Source organism: Schistocerca cancellata, unplaced genomic scaffold (assembly GCF_023864275.1).
Source record: "Schistocerca cancellata isolate TAMUIC-IGC-003103 unplaced genomic scaffold, iqSchCanc2.1 HiC_scaffold_1147, whole genome shotgun sequence".
NCBI lineage: Eukaryota > Metazoa > Arthropoda > Insecta > Orthoptera > Acrididae > Schistocerca > Schistocerca cancellata.
The window spans coordinates 60,182-78,101 of record NW_026047146.1 but is presented as its reverse complement, the minus strand read 5'-3'; the positions used below and the strand labels follow the sequence as shown (position 1 = coordinate 78,101).

General features: G+C 37.3%; 1 protein-coding gene across 4 annotated transcripts in view; it reads left to right on the top strand.

The window, feature by feature from the left end:
• The first annotated feature begins 283 nt into the window (after window positions 1-283).
• Window positions 284-17,920, top strand: part of LOC126159805 (uncharacterized) — a 61,003-nt gene continuing 43,366 nt past the window's right edge. For 3 of the 4 annotated variants that reach the window (XM_049916599.1, XM_049916602.1, XM_049916600.1), the window contains exons 1-4: window positions 699-1,183; window positions 2,540-2,621; window positions 5,830-5,892; window positions 16,267-16,359. In XM_049916599.1, coding sequence (XP_049772556.1) covers window positions 1,164-1,183; window positions 2,540-2,621; window positions 5,830-5,892; window positions 16,267-16,359 — 258 coding nt within the window. In that variant the 5' untranslated portion in view covers window positions 699-1,163. Of the gene's footprint in view, window positions 432-698; window positions 1,184-2,539; window positions 2,622-5,829; window positions 5,893-16,266; window positions 16,360-17,920 lie in introns of those variants that run through there. The other variant, XM_049916601.1, reaches the window with a different exon arrangement.

Sequence of the window (17,920 nt, the reverse complement as noted above, 5' to 3'; positions counted from 1 at the left end):
CTTGTGCATGTAGAGATACATGTCTGTGCTTCTTATGTGTTTGTATTCGGTTGATATGAATGTGATAAGCTGCAGCTCTATCCACAGTTACAAGTGTTTCTTCACAAATGTATTGTAACTTGCCACTGGTTCATGATTTTTATCCCTACTTGCGCTTATGTTAGAATAATTTTTAGAAACATCGTTGACTTCTGATATTACATAAACTCTGGTAGGCAAAAAGAAAAAAAAAATATATATATTTCGTAAATCACGTACGAAAGGGATGCATAACAAACGTGCTGCCGACGCATCTTTTTCGCCGCTTGTAGCGCTAGTGTCGTTCCAGCTGTCAAATGGTAACAACTTTAACAGCAGCGAGTGTCGCGACTGTTAATGTTAGACTGTGTGTCATACTAATAAATGTAAACCGTGGAGATAAATAAGCAGAGGTAACAGTAAACTTGCTGTTTCATTCGATCACATTTTTATTATTCTTCTAATTGCATGGGTAACACGAAGCATTTTACATGTTTTTTGTTACGGTGCTCTGGCAATAGTTTCAATATTGCATTAATTTAATGGCTTTTGCGGCATATTTGAAATTTATTTTGTTGTGTATACAAACGGCCATGATTAAATTATCGTTGGTGGATTTGTTTATGGTCTGCGCTTGCCTGCGAATTTGGTGTGTACTTGTTTTAGGTTATGTTTTTCAAAACAAACAGCTTGTTTTCTGTGAGCTTGTAATTTTTCTCAGTAGACAGATCAATAATTTTTCCACGAGTATTTTGGAGCGCGTTAAGTACTCTACGTATACTGTTCATCAATTACGAAAAGTACATGTGCCGTTTGTAGCCTGTAGCGTTTTGTGAAGTACATGTTTTTTTGTCCCATCCGATAAAATCTCTACATGTATACTCTGTAACTTTGTAAAAGAGACTATTTGAATTTTCGACGGTTTTTCAATAGTTTCTACATATTGTGATCTCCAGTGAAAGTGTTAGTCATTTATAATTTCTGTGGTGATAGTTATTTATAATTTCTATGGGAAGGACGACCGAAGGCAGCGAAGTGCTCACTTTCACTATTTCGTTATCTTAATCAGTATAACTTTTGTGATATAATATTTTTTGTGAAGGAACGACGAGGAATAACAATAGCGTTTGCTGTAATGTAATGTGATGCTCCTCCCGATAATAGCGTGAGTAACTTGATAGTATTCTTCAGTTCTTTAGTACACATAGTTACTAGCTCTTTTCAGGAATTTGGTACCGTTATCTGCTGATAAAAGATGATGTTGGATGTATTCATTTGTTGTTGCTATTTAGAATCATTTTAGTATCCTATTATTTGATCTGCTGCATAGACCTGGAAATCTTACATTAACAACAGTTTGTGTTAACATGCGTTTATGAATGTGGTTTAGTATAAGGGTAATGCTGCAGTGTTGCAAATAGATGTAGAAATAAATTAGCTAGTGTAGAAAAGCTACTGTGTAAGTGCAATTCTCACTGACAAAGAACATTACACATCATCAGACTGTAACAGAACATTCACCATGGGTTTGCAGCTAAGAGGGAGGAGAGCCAGTAAATATGTTTAGCTTTAGAAAATTAACCAATATTAAAAATAGTCGATATTAACAAAATTACGACAGTTATTGAAAAATACAGTATGTGTGATTTTCTTTAGTGAATGGATAAAAAAATTCAGCATGGCAATATTTACTCTACTGTGGGTATTCAGTAATGCCTTGTACAAGGAAAGCCTTACAGGAGCAACTATGTCGAAAAACACACATTAAACATGTGACAGAATGATGGTTTGTAGGCTGCTGAACATCTCTTATAGTTAGGTTTTAATTTTGTACACATCAAAACGATACTGAGTAACTGAAGACAAACTGCAGACTAATGTCTGAGTTTAGAGATTAAGTTCTGAAAGTGCCACATACATGATTAAGACCCGCAAATTCCATTTTACATTGATGAGAACAGGATTATAACACATTTGGATAATCATTTGCATTAGGGTATTCCCAAACGAAATCCCAAAGATGGAAGGCTTTATTTCAACTTATCTTTCTTCAAATTTAAAATTGTGGTTGATGTAAGTTACTGATTTTCTGTAGAAAATATCCTTTCCATTCATTAGTTGCTTTGATTGCTCATAATGCTGTAGGCCTAGCTAGAGTTCCTCTGGGAAAAAGGAAGACACCTCTCAAATAATGCTCACAGTAGTAGAGTATACCTTAAACCAGTGACAGACACAAGCAGTATCAGTCAGTCTAGCATTTTTTTCTGTGGGATGGATTTTGCAAAACATGATTTTCTATCATTTTTGAGATTATATGTTATGACACTTCATTATGAGAGAATTATAAATCAGTTCTTGACATTAGACTCTTTTCTTTACCTAGTTTAAATTTATTTATAGTTTAGTGGTTCATCTGCTGCACCCAGTAATGGACTGAAAATACTGCCTTTCAGCTGTATCTCACATTAAAAATGGAAATTGAATGTGACTTTTATTATCTGGTTCCTTGTCTTTCCTACAGCCTGACAGCAGTAATGGACCACGAAAAAACTATTTGGATAAAAGAGGAAACAAGTGAGATATCAAGTTCACCAGGCTCCATTGTAAGTAGTTTCTTAGTATTTTTTTTACTATTGTTTCATTAATTTTGGTGTGCAGTATGTTGTGTGAATAAACAGAATTCATGCCATTTTGCTGAAAGTATGAGGAATTAAGTACAATAAAATCTCCAGTGAGTTTTTAAGTTTACCCTCAACATTTACAGCACTATGCATAGATTATAATGTGTGTTAAAATTCATAAATGATGCAGGAGAATGTTTGAATTTAATTTTTGTAAATTTAGACAAATTTGTAATGCACTGTTTATTGGCAGTTATAATATATTTATATAAAATTGAACTATTATGATAAAAATAGTCATTCGCAGGATGTCATTTCAAATGAGTACAATATTTCAGCAAGTGACTACATTGCCATCACTTGGTGCACTAACTTACTGTTTTTTCAGTGCACCTGATGATGGCGATGTGGTTGCTTTCCAAAATATTGTGCCCACTGGGCACCGACATCTGGCTGTTCACCTGTGGATTTTTTTCATAATGGGTTGTGCTGAGAGAAGTTGAAGAACCACATCAGTTATTCTTTCTGATAAACTTTGTTCATCACATTCATTGTGCATCATAAGAATGAATATGACTATTATGTCTGCTAGGAATTTACTTAAATTTAATAGTAAAACAGTCATGTTGTTGTGGTCTTCAACAGTCATAGGCAGTTAATTATTAAATTGTATACATCACGTGGGATTATACAAATTGTTCAGTACTGCTATGGCAACTTGTATCCACACTGTCTCCTACCACACTAACTAGACCTTCAGCTTCCTACAGATCAATTTAATAAATTTCAGCATATTCTTAATGCACTGGTAGTAACTGTATGTTTGCTTAAAGGCAGATTTAATCTGGTCTTATACATTTCCTTTAAGTGTCAACTTTAATATACAATGTAAGAATGAAGATTTTATTATAATGAATATTAGCAATGCAATGTCAAAATAAAGTAGGTTCAGGTAATGCATTATTACATTCTATATTTGAAATGTGGACAATAACTAGACGTGAAGCCAATAGATGCTTTTCATATAGTTTGCTCCAGAAGAATGCTGAAGATTTTTATGGGGAGACCCAATAGCTAATTATGAGGAAGTGGATAGAATGGAGAGAGAAGAAATTTTTGCCATATTTTGGCTAAAAGAAGTTTGGGGTAAATAATGTAGAGAGAGACAAAGGATTGACTACAGTAAGCAGGTTAAAATAGATGTAGACTGCAGAAGTTGCAGAAATGAGGATGTGTTGACTGTATAGACTAGTGTGGAGAGCAGCATCAAACAAGTTTTAAAACTGATCACAACAACAAAATTGTGCATGGAATAGAAACTGTAATTTCTGTATTAACAATAAATGTTTTTTGGAACTGAATAATTACGGGTCTAGTGATCAGTATGAGCTGTGAGTGTAATTTTTTAAAAGTGTATCATAGGTTACATAGATGGCACCTTGGATCTTGTGTTTGTATGTTCCTGTTGTAGACTGTCGTTGTCTGTTTTGTTTATGTCACTACTTGAGTGGTGTCATAGATTGTCTTTTTGCTATACCTGTATAGGGCTAGTGGAGATGATGATCACTTGAGGAAAGCAATGATTTGGATTGAGTGCTATACTATTCCTGTTGTGGTTATAGAGTTGCAGCATAGCCTAAGGCCTAGGTTAAGTAGGGAGGTGACAGTCTAAGTGTGGGTTGGGAAAGCCAATGAAGTTTGTTATAACAGTATTTTCCATAGCTACATTTATGCCATTGAAGAAAACCCTTGCTTTCCTACCGTAGTTCAGTATTTTCAGGTTTTCAATACATCTGAAGGTGTTAATCACACTCAAAACTTTACTTGAGTAGGTCCTGATAGTTATTCAGTTTTCATTTTTCTGATATTTGCAAGTGGTCTGTGAAGTTATCTGTTGATAATTTCTTAAGGCTTGTATTTCTGCTGTGTTAATGACATAATCAGTCTACCAGTGCTCAGTCAAGTTCTCATAGTTACCTTGAAAGAAGTTTGAAGAGACATTTACTGTGAACACTGGTTTAAGAAGTTAGTTTCATATAATAATTTTTTGCATTAGCACTTGTCTCTGAATATGTAAACCAAGCGTCAATAAGACTCATGGCAGAAAATTGTGATTTGTGTCTTTAGTTCACATTCATTAATATTAATATTTAGAACACTGTGTACATGCACCCTGATATATTCCAGTGTGTATATATGTGACGGGAGCAAAGTTGTGGCAAAACTAAGAGGTTGTACATTCAGTAAGGATATTACAGAAGTATTAAGGAATTTTTGTTGTAAATAATGTAACTTAAAGCTTGACCCAAACTTTTCGTTGGACTGTAAAATATTTGTTGCTTCCTTTGCCTCCCTCATCTTGAATGTATCTGCAGAATTGGTAATGATACAAATGCAAGAACATGCTCCATAGATTGGATTTGCAAAAATTGTGTTGGCAGATTATGTGTGTTTGTTGACAGCATAGCAGACAGTCTGCATTGAGTGAAGCTAGACTTCACATTTATTTTAAGCCTGGCTTAAGAACAACAGTACAGAGATTGTGTTGTCCAGCTTTCAACCTTTATTATATTTCACTTCTCTTCATTATATTTAACCTCTCTTCATTGATGCGAAAATTCGAGGATTATCTTGCACGATTTTATTCTTTAAATGGTGTTGTGTCTGCTGTAGGTAGTGAATCATGAGCAAGTTGAATAATTTGTGATACAATAAAACCTAAAATTTCTGTGATGATGATCTTTTGCCACTCCTATTTGGAGTAACTACAGAAACCAATATACACATGACATTTATCTTTTGCACTACTTCCATTGTATAAGAGTGTTTTTCAATAACTTAGTGCTGTATGAAAAAGCTGTGGGTGTTTCATCACTCAGTAATAATTTATTTTTAGAATAGTTCTGTAGTGAGTAATATCTAGAAAATAATGTTGTCATTCATGTAATTTTATTTTCCCTCTAATTGAAATAAAACAAATCAGTTTTGCATCAACCAGAATTAATGTCACACAAAAGAACATACACTGAGAACTGGCAATAAAATGATAGTTGTTACTAAATTATGTGGTGTTAATTATTCATGAAAAGTACTTTAATTGTGGCATAGAAGTTGTGAAAGTTGCTAACAGTGTGTGGAGATCATGACTTTTTAAATGTACTCATTTTGCTTTGTGTTACTCTCACCACAGGTCCAGGTATACCCCTCTAGTGTGGAAATAAAGGAAGAACCACAGGAGACTGGGAATCAAGAGGTAATTCTAGAATTTTTTTGGCTGAGTGGAATTAATCACTGATTTGTTATTTCACAGTTGTGGGGAATGTAAATGAAGAGGTAAGCAATATAGCTGAGCACTATCGTCAAGGTTTGTTCAGATATGCTAGTAATTATGACTGACTCAAAATATCATAATTTGCCCACTGTTGTCAGATATGGCACAAAAGCCTAAATATAGTATTTTTTAGGCATTGCTGTATATGGGTTGAAGTATTGTCTTTGTACAGGAACAATAGTTTTAATATCTACATTAGTAGAATTATTATCTTGTACAAGGACATGGTAAAAAGTAATGCCTCCACATTTTTATGCAGAAACTGTTAAAGCTTTTCAAATAAAACAAGCTTTGTTAATTTTTTTACATCTTTATTCTTCATGTCAATGTATTTATTTCTCAACGTAGTCACACACACAACGAACACATTTCTCTTGCTGAGAGACCAGTTCATTGATACTGATACTGACTTTGTTGACAGAGCCACAACCTCACCTCTGCTTTCACTGCTTCAGTCACTATCTAATGGAAGTCCTCGAAGGTATTCTTTAGATTTGGAAACAGATGAAAATTGGATGGGGCTAAGTCGGGAGTATATGGAGGATAACTGATGACAGAGAACCCAAGCTGTCTGATTGTTGCAGACATTGCAACCCTCATGTCTTGTCTGGCATTGTCATGCTGAAGGACAGGGTGATGCATGTATGGGCAGACTCTTTGAATTTGAAACTTGATCACAGTACGCTGCTCCTCATGCACCAACATAGTTAAGCTACACATGTTCATGTTACATGCTACAATCCAGAGCCCTCTAGCAGCAGATGGTTCCAATTTGGGTCAGCAGAGTGAAAAAGCCTGTGCACATTTCTCAGTCGAGTAATATACGTGACATGTAGTATCTCGACCGATACTGCAAACAGAATTAAAAAGTTGGAGGCATTACTTTTTAGCACACTCTTGTATATACAAACAAAAATAAGAACTATGCGTGATTGTGTTGATGTTTAAATAAAATGATACATGATAGTTGCTGCAATGCCCTGGACCGGAACAGTGATTTCCTATGTATTTGACCAGTTGCCTTGATGAGTAAACTATCCACAGATACTTCTTTGACTGAATCAGTTGTCATTCTCATGGGATGTTTGATTAGTGGGCAGAGCAAGAATGAGAATTCATCATATACTGTGAAAATGATGACAAAGTACGATTCGAGATATGAATGCTTTTGCTTGAAAATACTCCATTATGTCCGGAAACCCAAAGTGAATCTTGACACTTCTCAACACTCTTATCATTCACATCACCATCTGAATCAACATGATACTATATAATACCCACTTTTACAACAATGTGGCAGTTTTCATATTTTACACCTAAGTATTATCTATCATTAAAATTACAGCCTCATTGTAGGCTTCTGTTCTTTGTCCCCTCTTCTACATTTTAATAAACTCTTGCAATATCATGTACTTCAATTTTTTTCATTATCCTTGTTATCAAGGTATTTACTTAAACTGCGGAGCAATTATGTTTGCCATCATTAAGTTTACTTTATTCTTTTTTCATTTCTGTGTTTTCCTTCATTAAATATTTTTACAATTTTTTTCATTTCATCATTTATCATTTCCTCCAGTAGGAAAACCTAAAGAAAGATGGACAGATGGAGCAAACTCCATCCTCCAGGATATGAGTTCTTAACAACTGCAATTCCTCATTCAGTTGGTCCCTAAAGCCAATGTTATTTAGATCATACACAGTTTACACTATAGTGCATTTAAGAGCAGTTGCAACTTTTGACATTTGGCTCACTGGGTGCCATTGCCTAGGTAACACCAATGGTTAGCTGTTCGGCTGGTAAAGCGCCCATGATGCCACACCATGGGTAAACAGTACCATGTGGTGTCACACATCAGAGGCACCTATATTCATTTCCTCTCATTGTAAATTGATACTTTCTGGCAGTGAAGTGTTCTACAGCTTTCAGGTATTGTAAACAAGTGTTCCGTGCTGCCATTGCATTAATAATAACATTGCAGCATGTCTGAACATGAGATTCACAGTAAAAGTGATCACCCAAGAACTCGTTCACCAGCTGTGAAGTGTTCAGCTGCAAAATTTTCCTCCACATTCGACAATAGTAGTGGATAATGCACAATACCATTCAGTTGGGATGGGTAAAGCACCAGCAATACAGCAGAGGAAAGCACCTATTTTTCTCAGGGTACAAAGAAATATTCGATTGGATAAAGTTGAACCCATCTTGTGTAAGGTGGAGTTAATGGAACTTTCAGTACTGTACCAGCCAGAAACTCCGTGCTAACAGGTCAGTGAACTGGATAATGTTTGGGCATTGTTTAATCAGGCTTTCTCCATATTATGCTCATTTAAATCTGGCTGGGAATGTATGGTCCTAGGTGAAAAGTACCGTATTTACTCGAATCTAAGCCGCACTTTTTTTCTGGTTTTTGTAATCCAAAAAACCGCCTGCAGCTTAGAATCAAGTGCAAAGCAAGCGGAAGTTCTGAAAAATGTTGGTAGGTGCCGCCACAACTAACTTCTGCCATCGAATATATGTAGCGCTACACAGGCATCCTTTGTAGGTACAAAGATAAATACTGGCGCCAAAACCTCTGTGTCAGTAAACAAAATTAAAAAAAAAAATAAATTGGAAGATGAGCTTTTTTTCTCCGCCCAAGTTTCGACCACTGCATTTTCATACATTATCCAACGAAGTAAATACAAATTCCGTATTGTTCCTCTTCGAACATAGCAGCATTTCCATGTACTACGAAAATCCGACTGGCAAGACTGGGATTTTTGTCAATATGGCCAACTCTACGTTCTGAATTTTTTCCTACCTGTGAGAAGAGACGGTTGCTAATAGGAACCTGATGAAATGTGAATCACATGCAGTATTCTCTTCACCATAAGAATAATACAAATATAAACATTTTGCCATGTATTCTTTCGTGTTTGCTTCTATCTCATTTAAATCCTGTCTCCCTAATAAACTACGAAACTAGAGTGAGACAACAGCAAACGCAGAAGAATATACTATCGTGTCATGTTTATATTCGTATTACTATTATGCCTAATAGTGATACAGTCAGAAATGAAGCACGGCAACTGACTAGATTTTAAAATCTAAGATGACTAATTTCTGTGCAGAATTTGATGTACTAAAGAAGCGGCTGCAAAGATTTTCAAACGGAGAAAAATTTTAGCCAAACTCTCGTTCAGAACATGTTCTATCATACGCAGTCTATTATTTGGTTCATGTTGATCATTATCAAAGAAAGCAGCAGTGTAAGTAACAACAAATAGCAGTCTCGTGCCATGGTTTCGCTAATGAGACGATTCCTCTCTTTTTTAAATTGTAGGCGGCGGTAGCGCACACAAAAGCAAGCCATGCCACGAGCAGCGATAGGCCATAAACATGCACTATCAGAATGCGACAAACAGTGCATGACACAGTATAGTAATGCATTTTCAGCTTAGAGTGGCTGACGTAAACACCTATAACATAGAAAACGTTACTTATCAGATCAAAGCAAAATACGCAATCGATTCAAACCAGACGAAGCACGTGAAAAAGGAAGGGTATCCGTATAAATACGGACGGAGCGCCTGACGCATAGCAATGGCTACCTGGTAAACCTTAACTGCTAAGCTTACGACTCGAACCAAACTACTGTAGCTGTATCGTCATTCGTTCGACCTAAATTGTGTCTCATATTACAATGGATCAACTTTGTTTCGGTTTGGAGGTGCGGCCTAAAACTTTTCTCTCCTCTTGAATTTCGAGTCTCAAATTTCAGGTGCGGCCTAGATTTGGGATTTTTTTTTTTTTTTTTTTTCCTTTATTTCAAGTCTCATTTTTCAGGTGCGGCTTAGATTCGAGTAAATACGGTAATGTGGCAAAAAACAACAAGAAATTTATACTCAGTGATGTTGAAATGTTGACAAGAGAAGCCACTGCAAATGTTATATCGGACTGGTCTCACGTTATCAGGCATACCAAGAATGTAGTTGAGGAGAGCTGGATTCATGGACCACGACGAGTTTTGAGAAATATGGTACTTCTCTTGTTGCTGTGTTAACATCTGGTTCTTTTGCCTAAACACAGTATAATTTACAGATACACATCTCACTAACATTGTAAGATAATGGAAATCGTAACAGAATCCTAAAACGGTGTGTTATTAAACAAGGAACTGAGGGCGAGACATATCAGTAGTTATGAGAAAGCCAGTTGTCAGTAGATATGGCAATTTCAGATATTAACCATATGGTAAAATACTCTCCTCTTTGCATGCTATCATTTCCCAAGCTTGTTTTGATATCTCAGTCCATTTATGACTTACTTGATTTAATTCATTTGGCCCCTATGGGGGCATAGAGCATCCAGGAGAACTCGCCATCTGTCTCTGTCTTTGGCCATTTGCCTCAATTTTGCCCAGGTCTTGCCAACTCTTTTTGCTTCCCCTTCCATTGTCCTCTTCCATGTGTCCTTAGGTCTTCCTCTCTTCCCTGTTCCCTGGGGATTCCATTCCAATGCTTTTTTCTCGATGGCCCCAACCAACACCACTTTCTCGCATCTGGTCTTCTATAGGTATTTGGTTTGTTATTCGCCAGAGCTCCTCATTGCATATTTTTTCTGGCCACCAGATATTCATGATGTGTCAGAGACCTCCATTTGTGAAGCTTTGTAATTGGGATGTTATCTTTTTATCCATTTTCCTGCTTTCACTGGCGTACACAAGGACAGCCTTCTCATTTGTATTAAAAATACGGATTTTTGTTTTGTACGTGATATTTCTGTTTTTCTGTATTGGATACAATTGTATGTATTTGCCTTTTTAATGCGGTTTTTCATGTCATCTTCAGCTCCACCGTATTCCATCACTATACAATCAAGATACAGGAATGAGTTGACAGTTTCCACCTGATGCTCCTCTATCAACAGTGGCACCTCCGATGTTCCCAGAATTTACTCTCATTTCCTTTGTTTTGCCTGTATTTATCTTGAGGCCAGCAGTCTCTGCGTCTTCTTTCAGCAAGTTTAATGTAGCTTGCATATCCGTCAGCCTTTGGGCTAGTGAAACTATGTTGTCTGCAAAATCCAAATTCTCTAGACATTCATGGATCTCCCACTGGATTTCTCATCTCCTGCCTGCTGTGACTCTTCACATAACTGAGTCTAGAACAAGTAGAAAAAGTGTTGGTGATAAAATGCAACCCTGCCGGACTCCAGTTATTACTTTCTTGGGCTTTGTCATATTTCCCTTGTGGAGTATGCAATGTTTGTAACCATCATATAGATCTTATGTGATGTTTAAGATCTTCTGTGGCATGCCATACTTCTGCAACACTTGCCAGAGCACTTTGTGTTTCATGGAATCGAAGGCCTTTTGAAAATCAATGAATGCCAGGTACATGGTTGCTTGGAATTCTTTGCTTTGCTTTAAAATTATCCTAAGAGTGTTAATAAGATCAATACAACTGCATTGTGCCCTAAAACTGGTGGCCTGTTCTTTACGCATTCACTTTTCAAGAGTCTCTTTAATTCTGTTTAAAATAATTCTGGTGAAGATGTTACTGGCACTGACAACAATGTAATACCATGCCAGTTGCTACAGTCTGACAAATTTCCCTTTCTTGGGAGCTTTATGACCAAACCATTTTTCCACTCCTTTGGAGATTTCTCTTCAAGCCAAATATGCTTCATGAAGGGATAGAGCATCTTAACAGTACTTTCAATATCAGCTTTTAAGAGCTCTGGTGCTATGTTATCTAGGCCTAGAACCTTTGTATTCTTTATGGTTTTCAAAGCAACCCTAATTTCGTCCATTTTGGGACACTGCAAATTTATATCTTGATCTTCTTTGACTTACCCTGGAACATCTCTTACCTGTTCATCTTGGTTGTCTTCAAAATTTAACAGTTCCTTGAAGTGCTCCTCCCATCTCTGTAGCTGTGCCTGTTGAGTGGTAGGCATCACCCCATCTTCAAAATCTAACAGCTCCTTGAAGTGCTCCTCCCATCTCTGTAGCTGTGCCTGTTGAGTGGTAGGCATCACCCCATCCTTCATGTCTGAAGTTCTTCATTGACAACCATTTGGTTGCATTGTAGAACTCTTTAATATTTCCTTGTCTTGCTGCCTCTTCTGCTAATTTTGGTTGCTCATCTTTCCATTTCCTTTTATCTCTCTGTGTATTCTTTATGCGCTTTGCTCTTCTGCACTCTTGTCATACAAAGATTTAACTTAAGTTTTAGTTCTTTCCTGTGGCTGATCTCATCTGATGTAGCATTGGAGGTCCATTCTTTCCATTGATGTGCCTTACATCCTATGATTTTTTCTATCACATCTAAATAACTGTCTTTGATTTTTTTTTCCCCAGCATGTTTAAATTCCCTATTCCATAAAGTTTTCTTCAGAGAGGATCTGGAATCTGTTTTGTAGTTCAAGGGCAAATGTTTCTTTGATCTGTTGGTCTTTTAGCCTTGCCAGATCTGTTTTCTTGCTCCTGTGACTGAGCTTGGTTCTGTTTGCCTCTATCTTCAATCTGAATTCTGCTAAAACTAGGTGGTGGTGACTTCCAATGTCTGCTCCTCTTCTGTTTCTGACATCTAACGGAGAGTGTTGGAACTTGCAGCTTATGACTATGTGGTCTATTTGATTTTCGGTAACATGGTCTGAAGAAGCTCACGTTTTCTTATGGCAGTTACAATGTGGAAACAATGTGCCTCCAATGACTAGGTCATGTTCAGCGCATGTGTCTATCAGCAGTTCACCATTTACATTCCTTATCCCAGCGCCGTACACACCCATGATATGTTCAAGCCCTTCATTTTCTGAACCAACTTTTGTGTTAAAGTCACCCATTAAAATTTTTAGGCCCCTAGAATTTGTTTGTCTAAGGACTCCATTAAGCTCTGTATAAAATGCATCTTTTAATTCTCCTTCAGCTATTTTATTAGGTGCCTAGCATTGAATTACAGTGACATATCGCACATTTGTTTTAAAGCATGCGGTTATTATCTGTTCTGAGACTGGTTTCCACTCCAGTAAGCTCTTCTTGCTGCTTTTAGATAGTAAGAGCCCTACATCATTCATTCCTACACATCACGTCCTCACCTGTCTGACCCGCGTACAGCGGCAGTCCACCAATTTGTGTTTATAATTCCCCAGATTCTGGCACCTTATTTCACTTAGTCCCAATATATCTAGTCGGTAGTTCTCCATCTGGTTTTCAACCTCTCTTAGCCTCCCTGCCTCTCTCAACATCCTTACATTCCAAAAAGCAAGCCAAAGGTCATATCCTTAAGATCCATCCGGCTGTTTCTCCTGTTAGTTTCTGTGATGCGTGTTTTTTGGTGGTGTGGATTATCAGCCCACAGCACGTGAGTGTCCAGGTGGGGCTGCCACCTCATGGCCTGGACACCTGCTAAGGGTTTATTTCAGGGCATTACCCCCTAGATAGCTTGTCTTCACCACAACTAAAGAATGCTATCCATCCCTTTGCAGTAAGGCCTATGTGCATCAATGTTGTCCTGGTTTCCAAGGATCTTCTGCTGTCCACATTAGGGGCCTGTGCCTGCTGCCACACAATCACAGGGAGGAAAAGGAAAGGAAGGGAGAGTATAGGATGGGCCACGATAGAATAGGACAGGACACTAGGCGGGACATTGTGAGACACACTTCATCTGGATCCTCTATGGAGATCTGTCTGGCTTGGGAGGCCCTGCTTGTAGTTACGCTCTTGCCGGTATAGCCTCCACTTCATTGGATCACACAAACCCCCTCGCCCACATGGACGGTGTTTCATTAAGGTGGTGTCTCCTGAGGGGGAGACCATTTATGAGATATGAGGGATTTATGAATATTTCATTCTGGCTTTTTTACTGGCATGTGCATTGGTGATGGAGACCTTTACAAACATTCCATTTACTTGACATTGGAGATACATAGCAATTTCTCAGAGGTTTAAAGAATAATTCAATATGTTATCTAAATTTCATATGCAGCATCATATGACCTAACGCAAATCAAATGCAAATTTATAGTGACCCCTATGTTTGATTGCAAACTTTAAGAACTTCTTGCAGTAATTTAGCTTATACTGAAGTATCACAATAACTATGACCTTTCTTGAAATGATAGGGAATTAATCAGAAAGTTGACAAATGAAGCTGTAAGATGTGCGGGAAAGATTACAGATCAACCAGATGTGCAGCTGACAGGTTATGTGCCAAGCAGGCCTGTCATTACCTTTGCCTGTTGATATCATCCATGCTAGCAACTATGCGCCCCTCCACTCGCTCCATACTGAACTGTCAAAAGTCACAACTAATTTTAAACGCACTATAAACAACTTCTTCTTTTGTGCATTGAGTATTAGGCCTTCACTCTTCCTTGGCCTTCTCCAGCTTCGTCAACCTACTGGGTTGTAGTATTGTCAGCCACTGTTCATTGTGTCAAGATATCGACTCAGTTTTCCTCTTTGTCTTCAATTTTGTTTTGTGTGTTAAACATTTTAAATTCTGTCATAATGTCTTCTCTCATACAGCCAATTGTGGGTGTAAAGAATCCCATTACACTGTAATGACTCGCCTCCACAGGGTAATGTGGGGATGGTCATCATTTTCTAAAACTTCCTTCATGTTATTTTCTCTGTCTCTTTTCTAAAGTACCTGTTTGCTTTTACATGTAGTTTCCAAATTTTATTACTTTCTTACGTGTATCTTTGTCATGTTTGTATGTGATATCACATTTCAGATAGTTAAAATAGCTGACCTGTTGTACTGCTGTATTGCTCAGCACTGCTTTTAGATTTAAAGAGGTCCCATCCTATAAAAATCATACTTTACTTTTGTTCTCTCCTTGGTAATGGCTAAGGAACCAACCCTGACAGATAACTGGCAGGTCTGAAGCCCATAAGGTGACAGCTACACCATCAGACTCAAACTGCATGGCACTTGTGATGTGATCGGAACATTTGCACACAGCAAGTGTTCCATGCAGGGCTTGAAATTCTGCCAGTTATATTATACAGGATGTATACAATCTGGGAAAACTGGGAAACCCTGGAATTTTTTCATCTGGGGAAACGTAAGAATTTTTTAGGACTATGGAAATATTTCATTGTTTTAGTTCTCAGTTAAATTTTTGTAATTAAGACTGGTAAGAACTGATGCTCTAACAAAGGATTTTACAGCATCCTGCTGCAGCAGAATAATACTGCAGCAATAAAACATAAACAAGAGGATAAAACCAAAATAAAACATTGCAAAGGAAATGTGCCATTTACAACAACAACAACAACAACAACAACAACACAAACACAGTGTACACACAAGTGTCTGCCAACAGCAAAATGTGTCAAAAGCTTCAGGATGAAGACTATGCAACATAATAACAAACAGCTTCCAATCAGTGTGACTGTTAGGTTCGAGAGAGTGGTTGCGAGTGGGCTCATGCACATGCTCAGTTTATTCATGTATGAGCAGTACCTTTTCCTGCTTCTGGCTACTTGAAAAGTTTTTCTGGCACACCAAAGCTGCCAGGGTGATTTTGCTGTTTCTTCTTCATTTACAGTTCTCACATTAAATGGAAACAAAATGAATTTCTTCGGCCAGAAGCTATGAAATGAATTACAATGCATTCACATAATTATGGAAGTCTAAAATATCATATTGATTTTAGTTTTCTCATTTTATTTTATTTCAGCATTTTGGCAATCAAATATTAATCACATTGCGGAACAGTGAAGTTGTTTCTGTTGGTTTGCTAAAGAAATTTTGGCTTTTATTGATCCTTTCCACAGAGGCAGTCAATTTATTTGAAACTAAATGTTTCATTCCACACTGTTGGCTACTTTCAGCTGTTCACTGAAATTAAAGAGCATGTTTTCATCTTCTTGATAAAGTAAACTGCTAACAGGAGCCAAAGTCTAGACCATAGCAAAAGTTGTCATAAACATATATAAACAGTCCAGGGAGCAATCCAAATCATGAAGTGTAATGCAGGCAAGTTAAGAAACCTAGAACCTTTGCCTGCCTTCTAGAGGCAAGTACTCTACTGATAGTGCACCTGCCTGTGAAAGGGAAAGGTCTTACTTTTGAGTAAGAGTCCTGCACACAGTGTTAATCTGCCAGGGAGTTTAAAATCAATGCGCACTCTGCTGCAGAATGAAAATTTATTCTATTTGGATGATTACTGCTTTTTTAGCAATGTAATTTTCTATGTGAGGTATGGTTGATGACAAACTTCTCCATCACTCTTAACAGTCATACAGTTGTTACAGAGTTTTATGTGCAAGCTTTAAATGGGTAATTATTTTCCTTTTTCAGTTACTTCAAGATCCATTAAAAATGGAGGCTCCATTTTACAACACAGAGGAAGATCCAGGACTAAAATTGAATGCGAGTCTCTCTGAACATAGTGTAAGTTTACAAATCAGTGTTGTTTTATGCTTGAGGTACAGCAAGACAATCATGGAATGTAATGGCTTCATATAGTTAAAAAATCATAGATGGAGAGCCATTCTAACCTACAATATCAGTAATTTTTAGTATTTGTGTAGAGTTACCATGACTCTCGTTATCCTTGTGCGTTACATATTATCCGTGGTGGTGGTGGTATGTCAAGACTGCTTTGAACGCAGCTCTCCAAGCTACTCTATCCTGTGTAACCCTGTTCATTATAGAACAACTGATGCAACCTACATCCATCTGAATCCTGAATCCTTCTTACTGTATTTATCTCTGGGTCTCCCTTTACAATTTTTAGCCCACCTCCTCCCCTCCATCCCCTGTCTACACTTCCTTCCAGTACTAAATTGGTAATCCCTTGATGTCTCAGAATGCATCCTATCAACCAATCCCTTTTTTAGTCAAGTTGTCCCTTAAATTTCTTTTCTCCCCAATACCAGTCAGTACATCTTCATTAGTTCTGTGATCTACTAATCTGATCTTCATTCTTCTGTTGTACCACATTTCAAAAGCTCATATTCTCTTCTTGTCTAAACATACATGGCTACGCTCCAGATAAATACCTTCAGAAAAGACTTTCTAACACTTGAGTGTGTGTTCAATGTTAACAAATATTTCATTTTGAGAAACGCTTTTCTTGCCATTCTCAGTTATTTTGCTACCAAAATAGCAAAACTCATCTACTACTTTAAGTATATCGTTTCCTAATCTAACTCCTCCTAACCTTTGACCGGTACAGCTCAGCATCATTTGGATATACACGGATAAGGCAAACATTATAGCTACTGCCCACCATGAGAGTGAATGCGCAGTGCTGTGGACACAGGGCTGTGGGGGGTATGATTATACTAAAGGAAACATTTGCCGTGGGTACCATTGAACCTCTAGTAGTAACCAAATGCATTATGATTACTGTGAATTGTGTGAACATGGTTCCCTTGATGCTTTGTTTTTCCTAACGGTAATCACATATTTCCAGCTGGGTAATTGTTGATTTCACAAGGCCAGAATCATGCCGCAGTGGTTTGAAGAGTATTACAGTGAATGCACATTCATGACTTGCCCATCAAATCCAACTGATGTGCATCTGTGGAACACATGAAAATTTGAACCCACAAACCAACAGCCAGTAATTCAAGGGATTTGCATGAGCTAAATTCTAGCACATCTAGTGCCATATACCTGCAGAAACCTACCAAGAAATTGTCAAATCTCTGCTGTCCAGAAATGCTGCTGTAGTGTGTTGCAGATATGGATCAACACACTACAAAACTGATGGTTTGATGAGTTTGCTCATATCTGATCAGAAAATTAGCTTTATTAAATTACTCTTTGAATAAGAGATGAGTCACTGAAAAGTATGATGATCTTCATAATGAAGATCTTCATAATGAAATGTTGAGAGCTATGTTGTATGTACATAATGAGAGGTTTTGTTTTCTTTTGTCAGTATCTGGAAGTGCTATAACCTTTAATCACCAATAATTGTATTGATATTCAAACACACTCACTT